Here is a 20,789-nt window from a genome sequence, read left to right as displayed (position 1 = left end):
CTTGTTAATTCTATCAATCGGGGTCTAAATTTCCCAACAAACATACTTTACACGCAAAACAAAATAATTCGTTAGATGGATTATTAATTAATAATTTTATTATAACTTTCATAAAAAGAGGACGAAAAAATTTAGTTACAAAATTTGTTGTAACCTAAAACTACAACTTTACTTAATATATTTTTATTAGAGGTGAATTTTGACAAATCCACCACTGGATTACATTTTCTTCTTATATCCTCTGTGCTTGCAAAATTTATAGAAAATCAAAGATTAATAGTTATGTCATTATTAAATTGTTTAAATTACAAGTTTTTGTAAATTAAAATTATGCATAAAATATAAGTTCATAGATGATATAGTGAATAATATAAGAATGACACAAACTTTGACATATGTATTAAGAGCATAGAGAACTTCCAATTTAACGATTAAATTTTTAAAATATGTAATAATATTTATTTTTATTGAGTAAGGTTGTAGCTATGTCAGTTAATATTTTTATCTCAAAAACATAAGTTAAGGTGCATTTAATGCTATATCACATGACATTTTATACAAATTTCAAAAAAATCATTTAAATATCTAATATTATATTACATGAAATTTTTATTCAAATTTATATATATAAAAAAGAAACATGAAAAATATAAATAACCACAATAATTTATACATACAAACTAATAGATTATTGACAATTGTATTTTTCTTTTTTTAAAATATACATTACAATTCATAATTTAATATTCCCTAGACGCTTGTAAACAATACTTTTTGTTTTAGTCTACTTGCCAAAGCTATAGCCAACCGTTCATAACTTCAATTTACTTTTATATATATATGAATTACAATGAAGGTAGGTAGGGGATTTGCCTTCGGGTATTTAAACCAATATAAATAGGCATGGCAACAGAAAATGGCCAGATTGGTATGGGTGGGTCTGTCATTATTTCTTCAACGCAAATAAAATTCGCAAAGGGTAGATTGGGCCAAAATGTGATGAATATATTTTACCAATCCCAACAAGATGACACCAATGTCGATGAGAGTGAAAAAAAATGAGAGAGGAGAAGTGATAGTAAGAGTACTTAGAGAAGAATCCGAATTCGGTAAAGATATTTTACATTATTCAATAAAAGATTCTTACATCAGTATTTTACTTAAAACTTAATACATCTTACCACACTTAATAATATCTCAATAAATTCTCAATTTGTTAGATTTATATATTGATATTAAAATTGATTGAGTGTGATTGTATTTATTCTTTCAAGTTGAATTTGGTAAGGATAAGGTGTAAAACTCATGTTTTACACTATCTAATAAGAGACTACCACATCAGCATTTTAATTAAAATTCAATACATTCTACCATACTTAATAGTAGGAGTGTTCACCAAACTACAAAAACCGCAAAAACCACACCAAAATTGCCCGCAAAATGGCATAATCGCACCGTACTGCAGGTAATAGTGCACCGCACCGCATGGTGTAGTGCAGTTTGTGGTTTTATAATAAGAAAATCGCATAAAACGCACCGCACTCTCTCTATAGATTAATATATTTAATTATTTTTAATATTAAATATATTATTAATAGTTTAATATCCCTAGTTTAAAAAAAAAAGTTTGATAACCCTAGCAAGTGTTGATTAAGAAAGCCAGCCCAAAATAAAGAAAAACTAGTTCAATAGTTTAAAACTTAAATCAAAACAAAGGGAAAAATTAGTTTTGGACTGGATAGAAAAAATCAAAATTTGAAAAATATATCAACTTCAAATCATTCAAATCGCATCTTATACACCGCATCACATATGTGACCGCAAAAATGAGGTGCAGTACGATTATAGTTTTGGCTAAACTTTAAACCGCATCGCACTGCACATGTGATCGCAAAAATAAGGTGCGGTGTAGTTATGGTTTTAGCTAAACCACACCGCAAAGTGTGGTGCTAAAAATGGCGCAAAATTGCACTGCACTGCATCACAAACACCCCTACTTAATAGTATCTCAATAAACTCTCAATTTGGTTGGATTTATATATAGGTATTAGAATTGATTGAGTATAGTTGTGCTTGTTCCTAAATATGTTATAAGATGATGTGGTATGTTGGGATTGGAAGGGTAAAACATGAGTTTTACACCACATCCTTACAAAATTTAATCTCTATTCTTAAATATATGATAAGATAATGTGATGTGTTGAGATTGAAGGGATAAAACATGGATTTTATACCACATCCTTACAGAATTTAATCTCCTTAGAGAAAGATGTGTGTTTTGGAAATTTTAATGTAATGTGTGCAAAAATAGAATTTCATTACAATATTAATTTACACATAACGAACTAGGCTAGTAATCTCCCTCTTTGGATAAGAATAACTAAGTCAAGATGGAAAGAAAGATAATATCGGGTAATTATAGAATACTACTAGAGAACAACAAATACATACTCCATCATCTTACATAATAAAAATTCCACATAATTAAATTCATGATAAGACCCACTTTGTATTTTTTTTTTGTTTTTGCTTTTATAATCCGGCAATTGAGGGTAAGGGATTAAAATTATGGTTCTCTCTTAGAAAAACTAGCACATAACTCGTGCATATGCACGATACAATTAAAAAACAATTACAATTATACACATATATTAGTTCAAATTATACTTGGTGTAAGAGTTATACATTTTTAAGTTATAGATGAGTTTTACTCTCTCTCTCTCTATCTCTCTCTCTAAATTTTTAATTATATATTTTTGGATATACATATGAGTTTACTTACTCTTTTTTTAAATTGGGTTTTTGATGATCTATTTATATTAGACTTTTAGTCTTTTGCACAACATTAACTCACCTAAAAAAGAAGAAGAAGAAGAAGAAGATAGGACACATGTATTGTAAAATTAGACAACAATTTGAATGCAAATTAATTTTCTTTCAACTTTGATTTTAATTATATATATATAGTCACAGATGAGTTTAACTCTCTCTCTCTCTCTCTCATTTTCAATTTTAGTTTTTTTTGGATATACACATGAGTTTACTCCTTTCTTTTATTGAGTTTTTGATAGTTTATTTATACTAAACTCTTTGCCTTTTTGCACAACATTAATTCACATAGAACAAAAATTAAAAAAACTTAGATAGGACATGTGGTGTAAAATAAGACAACAATTAGAATCCAATTTAGAATATAATTATTCTCAAAAAAACTTTTAGAATATAATTGAATTTTCTTATAGTTTTGGCTTTAATTATATATATATATAGAAGTGTGTGAAAAAAGAAAATTTTATTATATTATTAATTTACACATAGAAGACTAGGCTAGTAATCTCCGTCTTTAGAAAAGAATAACCAAATCAAGATGAAAAGGAAGATAATATAGAGGTAATTATAAAATACTCCTAGAAAACAGTAAATGCATATATCATCATCTCACATAATAGTGAATTTCACATAATTAAATTCATGATAAAATTCACTTTTGTAATTTTTTTAAAAATAATCCGATAATTGGGGTAGGTGGATTTGAATTATGGTTCTCTATTAGAAACGTTAGGAGATCACAACTAGTTGAGGTCTTTTCCTTAGATAAGAATAACCAAGCCAAAATGGGGAGGAAGATAATATAGGAGTAATTATAGAATACTCTTAGAGAATAATAGATGCGTATTTCATCATCTCACATAGTTAAATTCATGATAAGACTCACTTTTGTATTTCTTTTTTATAATTCAATAATTGAAGTACTAGGCTCATGACTGTTAAGATTTTTATTTATTTATTTTTATACAAGATAGAATTATACTCTAGCCTAATCTAAGTGTATATATGTGTGAAGCCCCCTCCTTGAGACTCGAACCCTGGCCCTTGCCCCCAACACTCCACAAGTATAAGTACTTGTGGAGTGATCATCGCATCAAAAGTGTATGGTGGTATGACTGTTAAGATTTTATGTGAGAGAAATGAGTACACATTTATTATACTCGTAGAGCATTCTATAAATTTCTGAGAAGGTTGACATTTTGCCATCCTTCTACACATATGGATTAGGGTGGCTAGGAAAATTATTGTGTACTCCCGGAGTACCATAAATGCGTACTCCCTCCTCTCACATGAATGATGGGTCCTATTTATGTGAGAGGAGGGAGTACGCATTTATGGTACTCCAGGAGTACCTAATAATTTTCCGGATGGCTAAATAGCTAATATGACCATAAATAACTGAACTTTTTTATTTTGTGAAAAGTTTTGGGTGTGAACTCTCTCAATGTTTCCTTTCAAAACGTAATATTGAGTTATTGACAAAATGAAAGTGCAATCACGGGGAGTAATTTGATCAGATGGGAATGGTCCAGCTAGGTAGAGATGGTAGGTACAAAACTATAGATATCAAATGTGGCATCTTCATACAAAAGCATTCTAACATTAGCAGGAGGGGAATTAAATACAACAAATTCATCCTCCACAGCACCAGTTCTGGACACATTTTAGAGAAGAGGAAGAATTACACTCCCAGTAAAAATTAAGAGGTCCTCGCAAAAGTTTTCAAGTTATGGTTTTTAAATTTTTTTATTTTATTTTTTATTTACTACTTTCTTGGATCAAGATCTATGCTATTTTCATTTCCGTGCATTGGATTTTTCAATGATTTTATGGGGTTTAATCTAATATATGAACAAGCAATTCAGTGACACATTTTTTTATTTTTTTATATACATATATTTTTAATTTATTAATGCAGCATATTGTGATTGGTGTATATTAAAAGTAATTTTGACGATGATTCCCCACGAAAGTGATTGATTTTCAATCATAAGACCTAAATGTACAAATGTTTTTGCCCATAATGTTGCTCTGTGGACTCTCTTGTTCAGCTTTGGCCTTTGGTTGGGCATTTTACCATCTCTGTACTCACTGTCTGGTTTTTTCTTTTTTTGGGAAGTATTGTCTGGGTGTTTTCAAAGGGGGCAGGAGATGGAGAGGTCCCTGTAGGTTTTGTTTTTTTGTTTGTTTTTTTTTTTTTTCCAAATTAATTTCAACAATATTATTGTTATTAGTTATTACTTATTGTTCAGGGGTAAAAAAAAACTCAATAATTTGTGCGACCTAGGACCCTTTATGAAGGTCCAAAAGTGGTTTATAAAACTTCAAAATTCACTGTTAGAATATGTCACCTACCAACTATTTCACATTTCATTTCATATGGTATTTTTTTTGGGGGGGGGGGGGGGGGGTTGGGGGGTGGGGGCTGCTAAACAATGAAGAGTGATGCCATTCATATATTAAATACAAAACTGATAATCAATTCTATGGGTAATGTTTTTGTCTAGTATTCCTCTGTATTGGATGGGGTATGGGGACAAGCCAAACTTTTTTTTTTTTTAAATGCTTTAATAATTGTAAAGATAGTAACCAGGATAGTTTAGGTAGAAAGGATGTGACAATGCATTCAATCACTTATGATGTAGTTGAAAAGTTCGATAATTTATGATAATAATCTAAGAAGGTATGCCATACATCGGATATATCTCCATGGACCTAGAAATGTTGATTTCTCCACTAAAAAGAAGAGGCTTTTAACAGCAAGGACTGAAGACATGAAGGATGAAGCTTTTTAGTCTCTTTAAATAAATTGATTTTAGCCAGAACTTTCTTTGAAGACAGTGATAGCAGTTTTTATGCATATAATCATGAATAACAAGCCTTCACTACCGACCTTAAAAGCAAGAAAGGCTTCACTGCAATTCAAAACTTCAAACTGAAAAGAGAAAGTCTAGGAAGACAACTTTTGCCACAAGTTGTCGAAATGGTTGACTATATATATGAGTGGTAAAAAAAAATGATAAATGCATGTAAAAGTGATTATCCATCACTCACAATCAACCACTTTGACAGACAAATGTTGTATTTTTCAAAGAACACATTCATATTAATCTTAGCCTCAGGCCTGACCAAACCCAGTCCAATCCAACCCTGTGCATTTGCATCTTTTACAATTATCTAGGAGGATAAAAAGCAACATAAATTTGCTTCCAACCACTCTGTTGTCTCCTTTACAATTATTGGGATATAACGAGGATGAGAAGCAAGCATAACTGGAAAGAATAACACCTTAAAAAATAACACTGAATGTAGATAGCAAAATCAGAAAAGGTTCTAAATACTTCCACGTCCAAAATTATCCATGCCAACACTGAATGTAGATAGCAAAATCAAATGCATCGCACATAGTTCTCATGCTTAAAATACCAATCTGGAATAAGTATCAGAAACATATTTATCAGGTAAAGAACTGGATTTGGCCACAGATTATGCCCTGGTAGGACACATTTTTAAAAATGGCAGTTACTCCATGTGGTTTTTATTTTTAAATTTTCTTTAGATCATATAACCGGTCTAGTTAGTAAGCATTATTTTGAGGTTGTTCAGGATGAGAATTTAATTTGAAAAATGTGTTTGACTTAATTTGTAATGGACACAAATATTTATATAAATCAAAACATTAAGGGAGGAAGGAGATTTATAAAAATTGGACGGAGTTTTTGACATTTCCTCAAACCTAGAGGAAGGTTATTGTAATTTACCCTATCACTTATTAACAATCTCAAAGAGGAGACAAAGCTTGTTCTTCTCAGCCTTGTCTTAGCTCATTTTCTAACACGTTTATGTGCATACTTTCTCATACTAGCTGGACGCATGTTATATTCAACCATATCACATCTGTAACAAATTAACAATCACAAAAAAGTTTGAAGAGACCAATTCAAACTTTATGAACCAACTGTGGCTTAGCGAATATATGGAGTCAATAGCACTTAAATACAAAATATATGTAATAGAAAACTCCAACCAAATGCTGAACATCATTCCTAATTGAATTCCTGTCTGCAACACTATAATGTCAACAAGTAATTCATCTCTAAAAATTTTCCCATTACACCATAATCAAAGAATGTGGGGGATCAAAATTGAGAATCCTATTGTAACAGAAAAGAACTTACAATATGTACACTTCAGACACAGACATCAATAGTTCTCTCCCAAAAAACAAGTCAATCATGTGTCAAAACCAAACCTACCTGTGGGAGGAAGTCTTTTGCAACACAAGTAAGACCATAAAGATGGCTGCCATTTATATTTATTCAGCAACATTTTATTTTGCTTCTAGCATAAAAGAAATATAATCACTAAAGGGTAAATATGATACAGCTTCTAATTTGTGGAAACACAATCTCCGCATGTTCTAATCAAAGTGCAAGAGAGCTCACCTCATCTGCTTTCCACAGCCCTTCCTCGTATCTGTACCACCTCATGAGCCCTTCATCAATTTTGGTTCGCTGGCACATAGTGCATGAGTCATTCATGCATGTTAAAAATTCACGTAACCGAGATGCCTTTTCAATAATAGATTGATCAATTTCGCTAACAACTTTTTTAGGTCCAGGAGGTGGAAGGACTTCTATTAGAAGGCAATGCGATATGTTAAGCACTTCCAGGTGAGGCAAACTATCCAGGATAATGATCAGAGCTTCCTTATATAACATTGAGCATCGGAGGCTTAGGACCTTCAAGGTTGGAAGGAATGTAGCAAGTGTACTAGCAAAGAATTTATCACAAGGGCCCATAATCTTCAGTTCTCTAAAGTTCTTGCAGTTCTTGGAAATTTCCTCCATGAGGTATGGAGGATTTGCAATTCCAGGCATTGTTAGGGATTCAAGATCTTTCCATGCACGAATGGCCTTGCATATTCCAGTCTTTTTAATTCTGTTCCAAGCTGGCAGAACAAGTCGTCTAAGCTGTGGGCACCTGCAATAAAGACAGTGGTTATTGTCAATTCAACATTGAGTAGTACTCTAAGAGACATAACAACACATCTTAAAATATATAGCTTAGTACAACTATTGGCTATAGGGTACTGTTATATATATTCCATGCTACATTGACCCATGCATCACAAACAATATTTTTTTTAAAAATTCAATGCAATAATGTGTTTGAATTTAATTGGAAAAACTAAGGTACAACACCTGAGGAAATGTAACTAAGTTTTCTCCAAAATAACTATTAAAAAAAAAAAAAAAAACTTACTTTGATATCTCAACATTTATCATTAATCATTATAAAGACATATATTTCAGACAATGAGATCAGCAATACTATCAGAAACCTTAAGGGTTAAAATATTGAGCTCGATAAACAACAAAATAACTGGAATTACCTTTCTGCAGTATAAGTTAACTGTTCATCACTCACGAATAGGTTGAAATGGAAAATCAAGGTTGTTATGTTTCCCCTGCTGAGACTCATAGAAATCTTCAATAGACGGGTTAATATCTTATCAGACCGTCCATCAACATAAACATATGGCTCTAATGGGATTTTTATGAAATTCGATTTCATCATTGATAAATCAAGTGTTTTCCAAAGCAGAGGATCACAGCAAGCCATACGCCATGCACTACAGACATGGGCGATACCCGAAGTTAACTCAAGGATGTCAAAAGACTGGAAAATCTTCACCAAAATATCAGTGTCCAGGTCCTCCCATCTCCTCCCAACATAGTAACCGTCTTCCATTTCACAAGCTTGTCAAAATTCTTTATGGATTTTTGATGCATCCAAATTTCTACATGAAGAATTACAAGGAATTAGTATAAAAGTTTAGTTCATCAAATTTTTATAACTCTATCCAAGAGATAATTCACTCATGATTACCTAAAGAAAACACAAGCTCTGGAAATACGACAAGATTTGCCAACTTGTTTCATAACTTTAATTGGCATACAAATCCCCAAATGTCATTCAAAAGTCATCTGATGCCTCTTAAAATATGCAGATCCAGACTAGGCTAATGCAGCTTGATGTAGGATCGTTCTTTAAGAATTCAGAATTAAATTAGATTTCTTGATGAGACCTTGAAGGATTCTTGAATAAGATGTTTAAGGGTTTTGGTAAAAACAGATTGAAACTTGAATATATTGACTGTTTTTTGTCAACAGGGAATAGAATAAGAAATAGGATAGATAAAAACACTAGGCAATCATACCTAGCTTTTCCTAAGAAATCACACTTAGATAGGAGAAGGCAATCACGCCCTCAAAGCTTAAAATAAGATGTTGGAATTGCATTAGAATCAATCTCACTATGAATATTATTGAATACAATATAGGCTATTGTTAAATCCTTTCCTACAAGGATTAGGACTTCAAATAACTTATTCCTAAAATGACTAGGATTACTAATAACATACAAAAAAAGGACTTAAGAACTTCTAAACCAAATAGGAAAAGGACTCTAAACATAAAATAAGACTCATTACAGCTCATTCCAAAAAATCTGGAAATTACCAAACTACCCCTATTTTATTAAAACTAAACAAGCAACTTTCTAACCTTAAAACTTAATACTAAGACTCAATAATAACTTAATACCAAACTACCCCTGTTTTAGTGATGATATTTTTTAGAAAATGAGTCATTTTCCAAGAAGCATTTTCTATAAAACTATCTCATTTTCTAATATTTTGTAGTAGCTTTAAATGAGTTAATTTTTTTTTCTAACTTCCTTATTTAGCTTACTGTGAGATGGAGTTGTTTTCCAAAAAAATCTCTAAAAATAAGCCATACTTTTTATGTTAACCAAAGATCCTTTGACTCATCTTTTTTTGTGCTACCAAATACTGAAAAATACGGAAAACTATCTGTACATAAAGTTTTTCATCGAAAAAAAAGGAGCATAATACAACCTATGAAAGGTTCCAAGAAGGCCTTGGATAAATTAGACCAAAATTCTTGAATTTTTGTGCATTTAATCTTGTTTTTCCTTGAACTCTTCTTTACTGTCTGCATCACAGCAGACTATATCTATGGGTGGAGAAATGGCCATAAAGAAAACTGTAGTAAATTTCCTAAATATATACCAGGATTATTTATTCTGCAATTTCAGTGCACAATATAAAAGAATAAATCATAATTGTATTATTTATTTGGCTGAATGCCAGTATGGAGCAGCATCGTAATAGTAAATTAGTAAATAAACAATGATAAGAACGATGATTAAACAAAAAAAGAAAAAGAATGATAACAACAACAACAACAAAACAGCAACAACAAAACCTGTAACTTTTTCTGAACAACATAGTCAGATTTGTGGGTTAAGAGGCAAAAGTCAACTCATACATATTCTAAAGAACTGATCATAGAGAAGATTGATAAACCAAATAGTTGCTCACAAGAATGAATGCAAAATGAAGTGCAACCATTGTCAATGAGCGTATCATATGAAAGTACATAAGAAAGTGGCAGAATTGAGAAACTAGACAACAACCAAGTCTTAGTCCCAAAATTTTTGGGTTCAGCTATGGATCCTCTACAATTTGTCATGACCAGCCAAATGTATTCTTTTTAGTTATTCTATTCTATCCGAAGTCATTTTCTATGTTACTCCGATAGTTGAGAAATTATATTAATTAAAATATAACATGATCCCCATCAGGCTTGATCTCATGCACCTATTACACAATCAGGATTAGCAGAAACCAATGGTTCTTTCTTTTTAATATAAACACTTGTTGTGAATCAAATCTGTTTACATCCAATAAAAGAGGTCTTTATTTGCATAACTGAGTGTGAGCAAGATTCATAAAGGACGAATTGGATGGGTTTGTGCAGTGTATAATTCTCCACAAACTTGAATCTACACCATCTCATATCCTAAAATACCATGTTCCAAAAATTTCTCATCTTGGCTCAAAACTCACTCCTGACAAGTAAAGTCCTTCAGTTATGCATTTAAATTTCAATGTTGGAACAATGACCATCTCAATTATTTCCTTGAACAGTCAACATACCCAGAAAACCTCAAACCTCATGATGCTATTTCCTCTTCTACATTGTGAAGGCTAGTAAAATGTCAATTTTCTAGCCAACAAAATAGTTCTGTACCCTTCTTCTTAAACAAACAGTGCACAAAAACCAATGCCTGTGAGGTTGCTTGTAGAACCCAATCACAGCAGCTGCATTCTTTTAAATTGTAAGTGGTAACAACTAACAAGTGTAATGTACTAGCTAAATCTTTTACACTGTAGAACCAAATTAAGGTCAATGAGTGCATAATGCAAACCCAAGCTAAATATAGTTAAAGTTTTTACTAGTGCACAAGGCTCTTGCTTCTATGGGGTCTATGATAGTGATAGATAGTTGGTAGTCAAATTTACCCCCAATTTTGGAAGGAAATGGATGCAACACGATAACTTCCTAGGAGGTCACCTATCCTAGTACTATGAAGTTCTAATTGGATTTAGTGCATTAGTGCTGTTATGATTGCAACATCAATATAGTTCTTAACTCTTTTATTTTTTATAAATGAATTGGCCCTATCAAAGTTTAAAATAGTATGGAACATAAAGAAAATATGAGAAAGAAAGAACGAAAGAGATTAATGTGGTTGGGTCAATAAGACCTTCATCCACACCACCGTAGGCCAAATGGCTACATCTTGCATTCACTTTGATTGATACGCAATACAAGAAAACCCATATTTATAATGAGATTTATAGAATTTGAAAAGAGTCCGAATTTGGTAAGGATAGAGTATAAAACCCATGTTTTACACCATTCAATAAGAAATTGCCACATCAACTTTTTACCTAAAACTCAATGCATCCTACCACAAATAATAACATCTCAATAAACTCACAGTTAAGTTGAATTTTCAAATAGGTATTAGAATGCAAACTAGATGTTGAGAAGGCTTTTGATCATGTAAACTGGGGATTTCTTATGCAGTTACTTGAACGGGGTGGGTTCTTTGCTAAGTGGAGGTGGTGGATTTTCTTTTGTATATCTACAGTTCACTACAGTTCACTTCTCTATTCTGATTTATAGCTCTCCTTGTGGGTTTTTTGAGAGTTCCAGGGGGTTGAGACAAGGTGACCCATTGTCTCCTTTACTGTTTGTCTTGGTTATGGAAGCCCTTGGAAGAATATTGGATAAAGCGGTCCATGATGGCCACATGTCAGGCTTTCGTGTGGGTAACTTAGAGGGAAGATCCTTGGTGATGTCTCATCTTCTCTTTGCGGACAACACTCTAATTTTTTGTGATGCAGATCTAGATCAGATATTGTTTCTTCGTACGATCCTTATTTGGTTTGAGGTAGTCTTTGGTCTAAAGATAAATTTGGGCAAGTCAGAGTTAGTTACTGTCCTGTTGGTGTGGTGCATACTTTTGACTTATTGTTGAATGTCCTTGGCTGTAAACAAGGTACCCTTGCTATGAAATATTTGAGTTTTCCTTTGGGAGCTAAATTCAAGGATAAGACAATATAGAACCCAATTCTGGAGAAGATAGAACGGAGATTAGCGAGATGGAAACGCTTGTACTTATCCAAGGGAGATAGAGTCACTTTGATTAAAAGCACTCTATCTAATTTACCCACTTATTTTCTATCCTTATTTCCTATACTTGTTGTAGTGGCTAACCGAATTGAGAAACTCCAACAGAATTTCTTATGGGGTGGCATTGGTGACGAAGCAAAATTTCATTTGGTTAAATGGGCTACTATTTGTTCTCCCATTTCTTTGGGTGGCTTGGGAATAAGGAAGCTAAGACTTTTTAATGTAGCTTTACTTGGGAAGTGGCTATGGAGATTTAGGATTGAGAAGGATGCCCTTTGGAGGCAAGTTATAAAAGTGAAATATGGTTGTATATGGGGTGGTTGGTATACCAAATTTGTTAATGGTCCATATGGTATTAGTTCGTGGAAAAATATCAGTCAGGGATGGCCTTCTTTTTCTCGTCACATTATATATAATATTGGGGATGGGTCTAGGGTGAAGTTTTGGCAAGACCGTTGGTATGGTGAGACAGCTCTAGCAGTTAGCTATCCTAAATTGTTTAGATTTTGCCAAGATAAGGAGGCTAGTGTGGCTGAGCTTATGAATTTTTCTAATGGAGTCCTCTTTTGGGATGTGAGTTTCTTTAGGGGTGTGCATGCTTGAGAATTAGAGGCAATATCGAGTTTCATGGATACCATATAGGGTGCTTCAGTGAAGGGATTTGGTGAGGATAAGATGTGTTGGAAACCTAATAGAGAGAAGGGTTTCATGGTCAAGGATTTTTATAGTCTTTTAGTGGGCTCCAATGACTATTGTTTTCCTTGAAAAAGTATTTGGAAACAAAAGATTCCTTCTTAAGTAGCTTTTTTTATTTGGACTGTTGCTTTAGAGAAATGCTTAACAATTGACAGTTTATGAAAAATGAAGGTTTGGATATTAGATTGGTACTACATGTACAAGGGTAATGGTGAATCAGTTTTATTTGGACTGTTGCTTTAGGGAAATGCTTAACAATTAACAATTTATGAAAAATGAAGGTATAGATATTGGATTGGTGCTACATGTGCAAGGGTAATGGCAAATCGGTCGATCATCTTTTTCTTCATTGTCTAGTTGCTATGGACTTTTGGTCTATGGTGTTTGGTTTGTTTGGAATAAGCTGTGTTATGCCGCAATCTGTAGTGGGGCTTCTAGCATGTTGGCAAGGCAGTTTTGGTTGTCATCGAAATGGGTATATTTGGTTGATTGTTCCTCGTTGCTTATTGTGGTGTCTTTGGAGGGAGAGAAATAGTAGGTGCTTTGAAGATATTGAAAGATCCATACTAGATCCGAAGTTATTTTTCTTTAGAACTTTAATGGATTGGTAGATTACTTTATGAAACCAGTCATTTTTTTCTTTTCTTGATTTTCTAAATTCTTGTAATTTTTGTCCTTAAATTGTTTGACCCTTGTCCACTTTCCGTGTACTAGGGTATTCCTTTTTTGATATTAATAAACTTATTACTTATAAAAATAAAAATTCATTAAGTATGGTTGTGTTTATTCTTTAATATGTAATATGATGATGTGACATGTTGGAATTGGAGGGGTAAAACTTGAGTTTTACACCACATCCCAATTTAATCTTATTTGAAAATGGGTCAACTATCAATTTATTACATGATATTTTGATTTTGAATTTCATATCAATATAATTGATTGATCCAATCCCTTGATTTACTCTAAGCAATCAAAACTTGATTTTTTTTCTGCAATAGGTGGAAAGTAAATCATACTTCCCAACACTCCCCCTCAAGTTGTGCACTAATCAACTTGATAGTTTTATGTTAAACTAATGGCTTGTTTGGATTGAGGGCAAGGGAGGGGGAATAAAGTTGGCTGAAAATTAGGCCAACTCTACTCTACTCTACTCCCCCTCCCTCCCCTCAACCCAAACAAGCCCTAAGGGGAATAAAGAGAAAGCAATTGCATACATAATAACTCCAGGCTTCTAAGTGAGAAACTATCAAGTGCAAAGAGTATCACTAAAAAGTTAAACGGAGACCAGAACCCTCAGAAAATGCTCAATGGGCATATACTAGTAAAATATATATATCAGAGCTTCACAAAATGAATTCTTCTAAAAAAACCAAGAATTGTTCAGAGCTTGGGACCTAAATATGTTATACACATCAAGAATTAAACTTTCTACAAATCCAAAAAGAAAAAATCAACGAATCATACAAAGATCAACAATGAACCAATTAGTCATACAAAGTATAAAAATTGCACACCAGGCACAATTGTAATTCTCAAAACAAGATCTCGAAAATCCACATCAGAGTTTGAACAACTCAACTCCACAACCTCTGAAAACCAAAATTTTCATAATAAAAAAGGTAAAACACAAATCCCAGAAACAAAAACACTTCTGGGTCTCATTATTTGCAGTCAGATCTTCCTATCTTGATCCAATTCTCATTCTATATATACTCACACAACCAAACATACATGTACACAAACATGCATATACATATACACATATGTAAATATGTACAAACAGAGAGAAAGAGAGAGTGAGAGAGAAAGACCTTTAAACAGAAATCGTGTCGCTGGCTGTTTATTGATGAGGTACCTCTTCTGGGTTCGAAGTGAATTAAGAAAAGTTTGTCTTTTTTTTTTTTTTTTCAAAAAGAATGTAACCGAAGAGTGAGGATGAGAGAAATAAGCGATTCGAGACCCTGAAATTCCTTCTACTAAAAACAGCCTTGGCTTACAAATCTTAACCGTTTAGCTTTAAAATCTGGTTGATGATTTTGACAGCAGGTAATATTGGAGGTCAATGAACTAAGACATATGACAACAATCCTATGTCGTACATTATCAAAAAAAAAAAACAAAACTACTACTTGGGTTGTAAAGTAAAAACTACACTACTAACTAATACAAAAGCTTAAAGGGGAATCTGACCCACCAAAAATGGTAATAATAAAAATGCTGAAGGGTATGTGGCAGGCAAAAAATCTGATGTCATTAAGGTTCATATCCTTATATATTTTTGGGGAGTGATAATACGACTGCAGCGTAGAACTAAAGGTAGAGTTTGAAAAAATATACCGTTATTAAAAAAAAATAAAGAGTTTGAACAAGATACAATTACATCATTTTATTTGTTTAAGGTAATATACGTCTTACCACCGCACACTTTTGGTGCAAATATCATTTTATAAGTATAAGTGTTTGTAAAGTGTGGAAAGCAAGAATCGGTTCAAGTTCCAGAGGGAACTTCACACATATTTACACTTAGATTCCTCTACGATTAACTTTAAAAAAAAAATAAAGATATATAGTTAACGTCGATATTGAGTTGTTTGACTTATTTAATAAGTATATGATTTATAATAATAAATGATAAGTTCTAGTTAGTTAAACTTTATTGAGATCTTAGATTTTAACTTTACTTATACAAAAAATTAGTTAGTGTTTTGACTTGATGATAAAGAGTAGGATTGAGCACAACTCAGGTCCAGTTTAGGCCCAACCCAATAAAAAGGACCCGAAATAGCTCTCACCTGAACTAGCACATTCGATTCAGGTATTGGGTGGGTAAATCGAGTCTCATTCTCTTTTCTTTCTTTCTATCTTTTTTTTTTTTTAAATTTTTTTATTTATAAATTAGTATTGATGATGCCGAAGAAATCACTAATAAGCTGCGAGTACTCCTCCGATTGAAGCAACACCTGCGACGAGAAAATAGATGATCGACAGAGAGCACCGATGTGGTGCCGGCCAAAAACCCTCCGACGATCAAGTTAGAGTCTTTTAAACAACTCTAGAGTGCCAGAGTTGAGATAATTGTGCGTACCTTTGGGTCATGAGGGTTTTTGGGGTATATATAGTGGTATGGGGCCGAAATAAACGCCTTGGTGAAGAAGTACTTTCCTTTTAGAAGAGTAATTCGTGGATCTTTGCCTATTGTACAGAGCCCTTTCCTTATAGGAATCTTCTTGACTAAAGTCGAACGTGTAGCGCAAGAACTTTCCTTATATTCACGTGTGTAGAAGTCAAAATAAGCTAAGAATGAAGGTTGGATTACTCCTTCAGCTTTTACCCCTGCCAAGGTCGTCAGCCCACGCGTACCTCCTACACTGCCGTCAGCCTATGTATGTCTCCACAAAGAACGTCAGCCAAGGACCTTTACAACCAAGGTCGTCAGCTTTGACTCGTCAACTTAACGTCGCTACGTAAGGGGCATGGCCTCAAACGTCATAAAGGAGGCATCTTAATGAGATTGGCTGACGGGTTGTATACTCCCGTCAGCCTTCTTAAAAACGTCACTATCAACTGCCCCCACTCCATTGCCCCGTCAGCTATGAGTGACGGGTCATGGATTTCTCGTTATTGGGGAAATGGTTCGTGCATGGTAGTTTGTGCCCTCTTCATTAAATTGTAGGACACATGGCGTAGAATGATTGGCTCCGTGTCTGGACGGGTGTGTCGCTTCGTCTTTCGCGCCTCCTCTCTCCTATATATACCTCACTATTTACCTTTTTCCCACTTTTTTCGCCTTATTCATCTTGAGAGAAAGAATTCGTCACTGCCAATTTTATCACACCGTCGATTGTGCAACCGTCAACTTCTTGAGACCGTCCTCCTACACGTAAGTTTTCCTTACTTTACGTTTTTACTTTTTCTGGAGACGCCCTTTAGTGAAGTCGTCTGCCTAGGATCTTAGAAAAACCCGTCGTTTGTAGGTAGTCAGATGTCTAGGGAGACGCTGAGTGATCAATCGTCAATCCGCGACGGAGCGGGTTACGACGAAGTTTTCCCATCAGGTCGTGAGCCCGCGGAGGGCCTATCCTGGTCGTCAGAAAGAGAATCGTCAACTCCTTCTGACGGTGAAGTAGAGAGTTCTAGAGGAAGTGAGGTGAGTGGTGATGAAGAAGGGGTAGACGATGAAGACCAGGGGATTCATGAAAAGGCAAGTATCGGTGACGGGGGTGAGAGTGACGGTGACGAGGAAGCCTTAGAGAGCACCTCGGGATCCTCTGGTGATGACCGTCCCTTCATCTTACCCTCAGAGTGGTCAGTCAACAATTTTCTTCCGACGATGTCGGAGAATGTTTTCAAAAGTTTGCGGTCCCGTTACCAAATACCAGACGACATTCCCATCCGTCTTCCTGAGGAGGGTGAGAGGTGTTACTCGGGACGAACCGCGAACGTCGGCATGTATGACGCCATGTTCGCGGCCGGACTGAGGCTGCTGCTGACGGCATTACACCGTCAGTTGGCTAACTTCCTCGGGATATCCGTAAGCTAGATTGCCCCCAATGCTTGGCGAACCTTCATTGGTGCCGAGATCTTGTGGGGTCATCTGAGCGGTGGGAACCGTCAGCTGACCTTGGACGAGTTCTTTTGGTGTTATCGTCCTCAGCACATTTCCTCGTCAAAAGGAGTGTATCATTTTGCGATTGAGGGAAAAGGAGTTGAAGTTAGTGTCGGATATGCTGACTCCAATAGGAAGTGGAAGGGCAAATACTTCTTTGTAGAAGGAACAAAGCTGGGTATGTCGTCGAGAGGAGTGGAGTCAATGCCCCGATGGTTTTGATAACACACGTGGGCATATGTCGGAGATTCAGGTTAATCCTGTCGACCCTTCTCACTCCGTCTACTTTTTTGCTATCCTAACCCGTCACTTTTCATTGCAGCTAACACTCGTCCACGTATTACCGAGGAGCAAGAGGATTTCATTCGTCGAGTGACGGCCATTCCCTTGGACGAGAGGAAGTGTAGGGATCTAATCACATTAGATACTCTTCACTTATATTGTGGTGGTCACGAACCAGAAGACGGAGGAAGCTTGCAAAGGCGAACGCTTATTCTCGTCGTCGTGAGTGTCCTTCAACTTCTTGCCTTTATCCCTGACGCGTCTCTTTCTAACCCTTACTCTTCGCGGGAAATGGAGTCGGCTAAACAAAGGATCCGGCTGCCGCCAGAAAAAACGACGAGAGGGTGGGGGCGAGTCGACCCCACCGTCGGCCCTAAGCCCGTCGGAAAGGTCGTGGCCAAGAAGGAAACGACGGTAGGGAAGATCGTCCGGGGAAGAAGGCTGCCCCAACTCCGGGGACAAGTCTTCACGAAGGCCGTCACCTCCCGGGGCCGTTCATGGGGCGGGTAAGGGGCCCGTGACCTCGTCGAGCCCCGTCTCCGGGGATGCGTACGCCGTACGCCTTTACCCACAAAGACTACGCTGTAGAGATGACGGAGTCCATTTTGAAGGATGAGGAGATGGACCCTTGTGCCGAGCAAACTATTGACGAGATAAAGGCGTCAGGCCTTTTCGACCTTACCAGGGTGAGCCTCGCTTTCTACTTTGGTGCTTGACCAATTTTTATACCCTGACGTTGTCTCGTCCCTTTTCTCTTCCAGGCTATGGTTCGCATGAAGGCTCTGTCAGGTAGGTGCTCTGCCAAGGAAGGGGTGATTACTTGTCTGCAAGAGCGTGTCAAGTACCTGGCTGACGGTCAGGCACAATTCAAGGAGGCGAACCGCATCTTGGGCACGGAGCTGAAAGATTACAAGGAAAAGCTGACGGAGGAAACCTGCCGACGGGAGCTGGAGACGGAGGCCAAGGTGGTGGCAGAAAAGGAGCTGAGGTCCATCCTAGTCCAAGTGGAGACGGCTAGGAATGACGCTGTGACGGAGTTTAAGGATTCGTCAGCCTTCATAGCCAGACGCTTGTCTTGCCTACTACGGTGACGGGTTCGGGGACTTGGAAACAAGTAAAATCTGTCTATCGACTTGGATTTGTCAAGGATTTCAATGGATGAGTCCATCCCGTCAACCTAGCGGGCGACGCCGTCCATGAAGAAGGCGGCGACAACGATCGGAAGAGACAACAGCGTCGTCCTAGCTCAGCCAGCTGCGGATCACTCCGTCACTCTGACTCCGGCAAATCCTCACAATGGCGACCCAAATGCCGTCAGCCCTTCTCTCCTGTGCCCAGCCTTTTAATGCCGAAGACGATGGAAGACACCGACGCCCCCTTATGAACTAAAAGTTTTTTTTTTTTTTTTTTGAGAAGTGTAGACGGAGTTGTAGTACTTGACGCCCATTTTTCTAGGCTTTTGTAAAGACATTGCCTATTTTAATTTTAATGTTATTTTATGCTTCAAGTATGTGTGTTTTTTATTGTAAGTCAGAATTATGTTCGTAATGAGCTCGTCAACTTAAGGGTGACGGGGTTTTTCTCTTTCAATTCAATTTTTGAACTGATGACGGCGTCAGCTTCTTTTCCATGAAAACTTAGGGTCGTTTTTTATCATTCCGTCGGTTTCATGGGCGACGTCATTGGACAACTTAATTGTATGCCTATTAGTTTCCTAACAGTGTCAGCTTTTCTCTTTCAGCTAATCTAGCTCGATGTATCCATTTGGCAATATGCCCATCATTTCTACGAACAATGCCGTCAGCTAACTTATTATGCCGTCACTTTGAACATAACACCGTTATTATGCCGTCACTTTGAACATAACACCGTCACTTTGAACATAACACCGTCACCTTGTTGCATCATGGCAAGGTGACGAGCCCAAGAGGGAACATATTAGCATTTTATTGCCCTTGTACATCTTATGCACTTGGTGGTAAGGCCTTCTAGTAATGAGGTCGTCCACCTTGTTGTCCTCAGATTGGGGTCGTCCACTTTGTGGATTTTAGGTGTAAGATTGTCCATTTTGTGGACTTATTTATGACGTCGTCCACCAGGTGGACTCAGCAATGGGATCGTTCACTTTTTGGACTTAGAAGCAGGTCGTCCACTTTGTGGACTTTGGAATAGGTCGTCCATTTTGTGGACTTAGGAATATGCCGTCCACTTTGTGGACTTAGAGGTAGGTCGTCCACTTTGTGGACTTAGAGGTAGGCCGTCCACTTTGTGGACTTAGAGGTAGGCCGTCCACTTTGTGGACTTAGATGTAGGCCGTCCACTTTGTGGACTTATAAGCAGGTCGTCCACTTTGTGGACTTATAAGCAGGTCGTCCACTTTGTGGACTTATAAGCAGGTCGTCCACTTTGTGGACTTAGATGTAGGCCGTCCACTTTGTGGACTTAGATGTAGGCCGTCCACTTTGTGGACTTAGATGTAGGCCGTCCACTTTGTGGACTTAGATGTAGAGGATTTGCTATTTTCTTCAGGACATAAAAAATTTACTAGTCGTTTCTGAATGAACCACCTCTTATTATGATAAATGCATAAGTAAAATTTTGTTCAAAAAGGAAAGATAAACTTTCAGCCATTTGGACTTAAAATATACTGTAGACAGGAATAAGCTAAGACAAATAATTAAAGATCGTAAACTGGTAATGAGGAGTAACGTTCTGCTTGCTATCTTCTACTGGTAGTACTTTATGAGATGCTCGGCGTTCCATGGGTGCCGCAGTCTCTGCCCGTCAAGAGTCTCTAGGTG

General features: G+C 36.0%; 1 protein-coding gene across 2 annotated transcripts; it reads right to left on the bottom strand.

Annotated features, from left to right (window-relative positions):
* Positions 1–6,839: 6,839 nt before the first annotated feature.
* Positions 6,840–15,319, bottom strand: LOC142618635 (F-box/LRR-repeat protein At3g48880). Of its 2 annotated transcripts, XM_075791584.1 has the most exons (4): positions 14,912–15,319; positions 8,722–8,880; positions 8,225–8,632; positions 6,840–7,812 (listed from the first exon to the last, which is right to left on the bottom strand). In XM_075791584.1, exons 3-4 carry the CDS (start codon positions 8,581–8,583, stop codon positions 7,254–7,256), a joined length of 918 nt encoding a protein of 305 aa, XP_075647699.1. In that variant the 5' UTR covers positions 8,584–8,632; positions 8,722–8,880; positions 14,912–15,319; the 3' UTR covers positions 6,840–7,253. The 2 variants fall into 2 exon arrangements, with proteins under 2 accessions (XP_075647699.1, XP_075647698.1); XM_075791583.1 differs by lacking the exon at positions 8,722–8,880.
* Between the last annotated feature and the right edge of the window lie 5,470 nt (positions 15,320–20,789).

The sequence above is a fragment of the Castanea sativa genome, chromosome 12, assembly GCF_040712315.1.
Source record: "Castanea sativa cultivar Marrone di Chiusa Pesio chromosome 12, ASM4071231v1".
NCBI lineage: Eukaryota > Viridiplantae > Streptophyta > Magnoliopsida > Fagales > Fagaceae > Castanea > Castanea sativa.
This window is presented reverse-complemented; position numbering and strand designations above follow the sequence as displayed.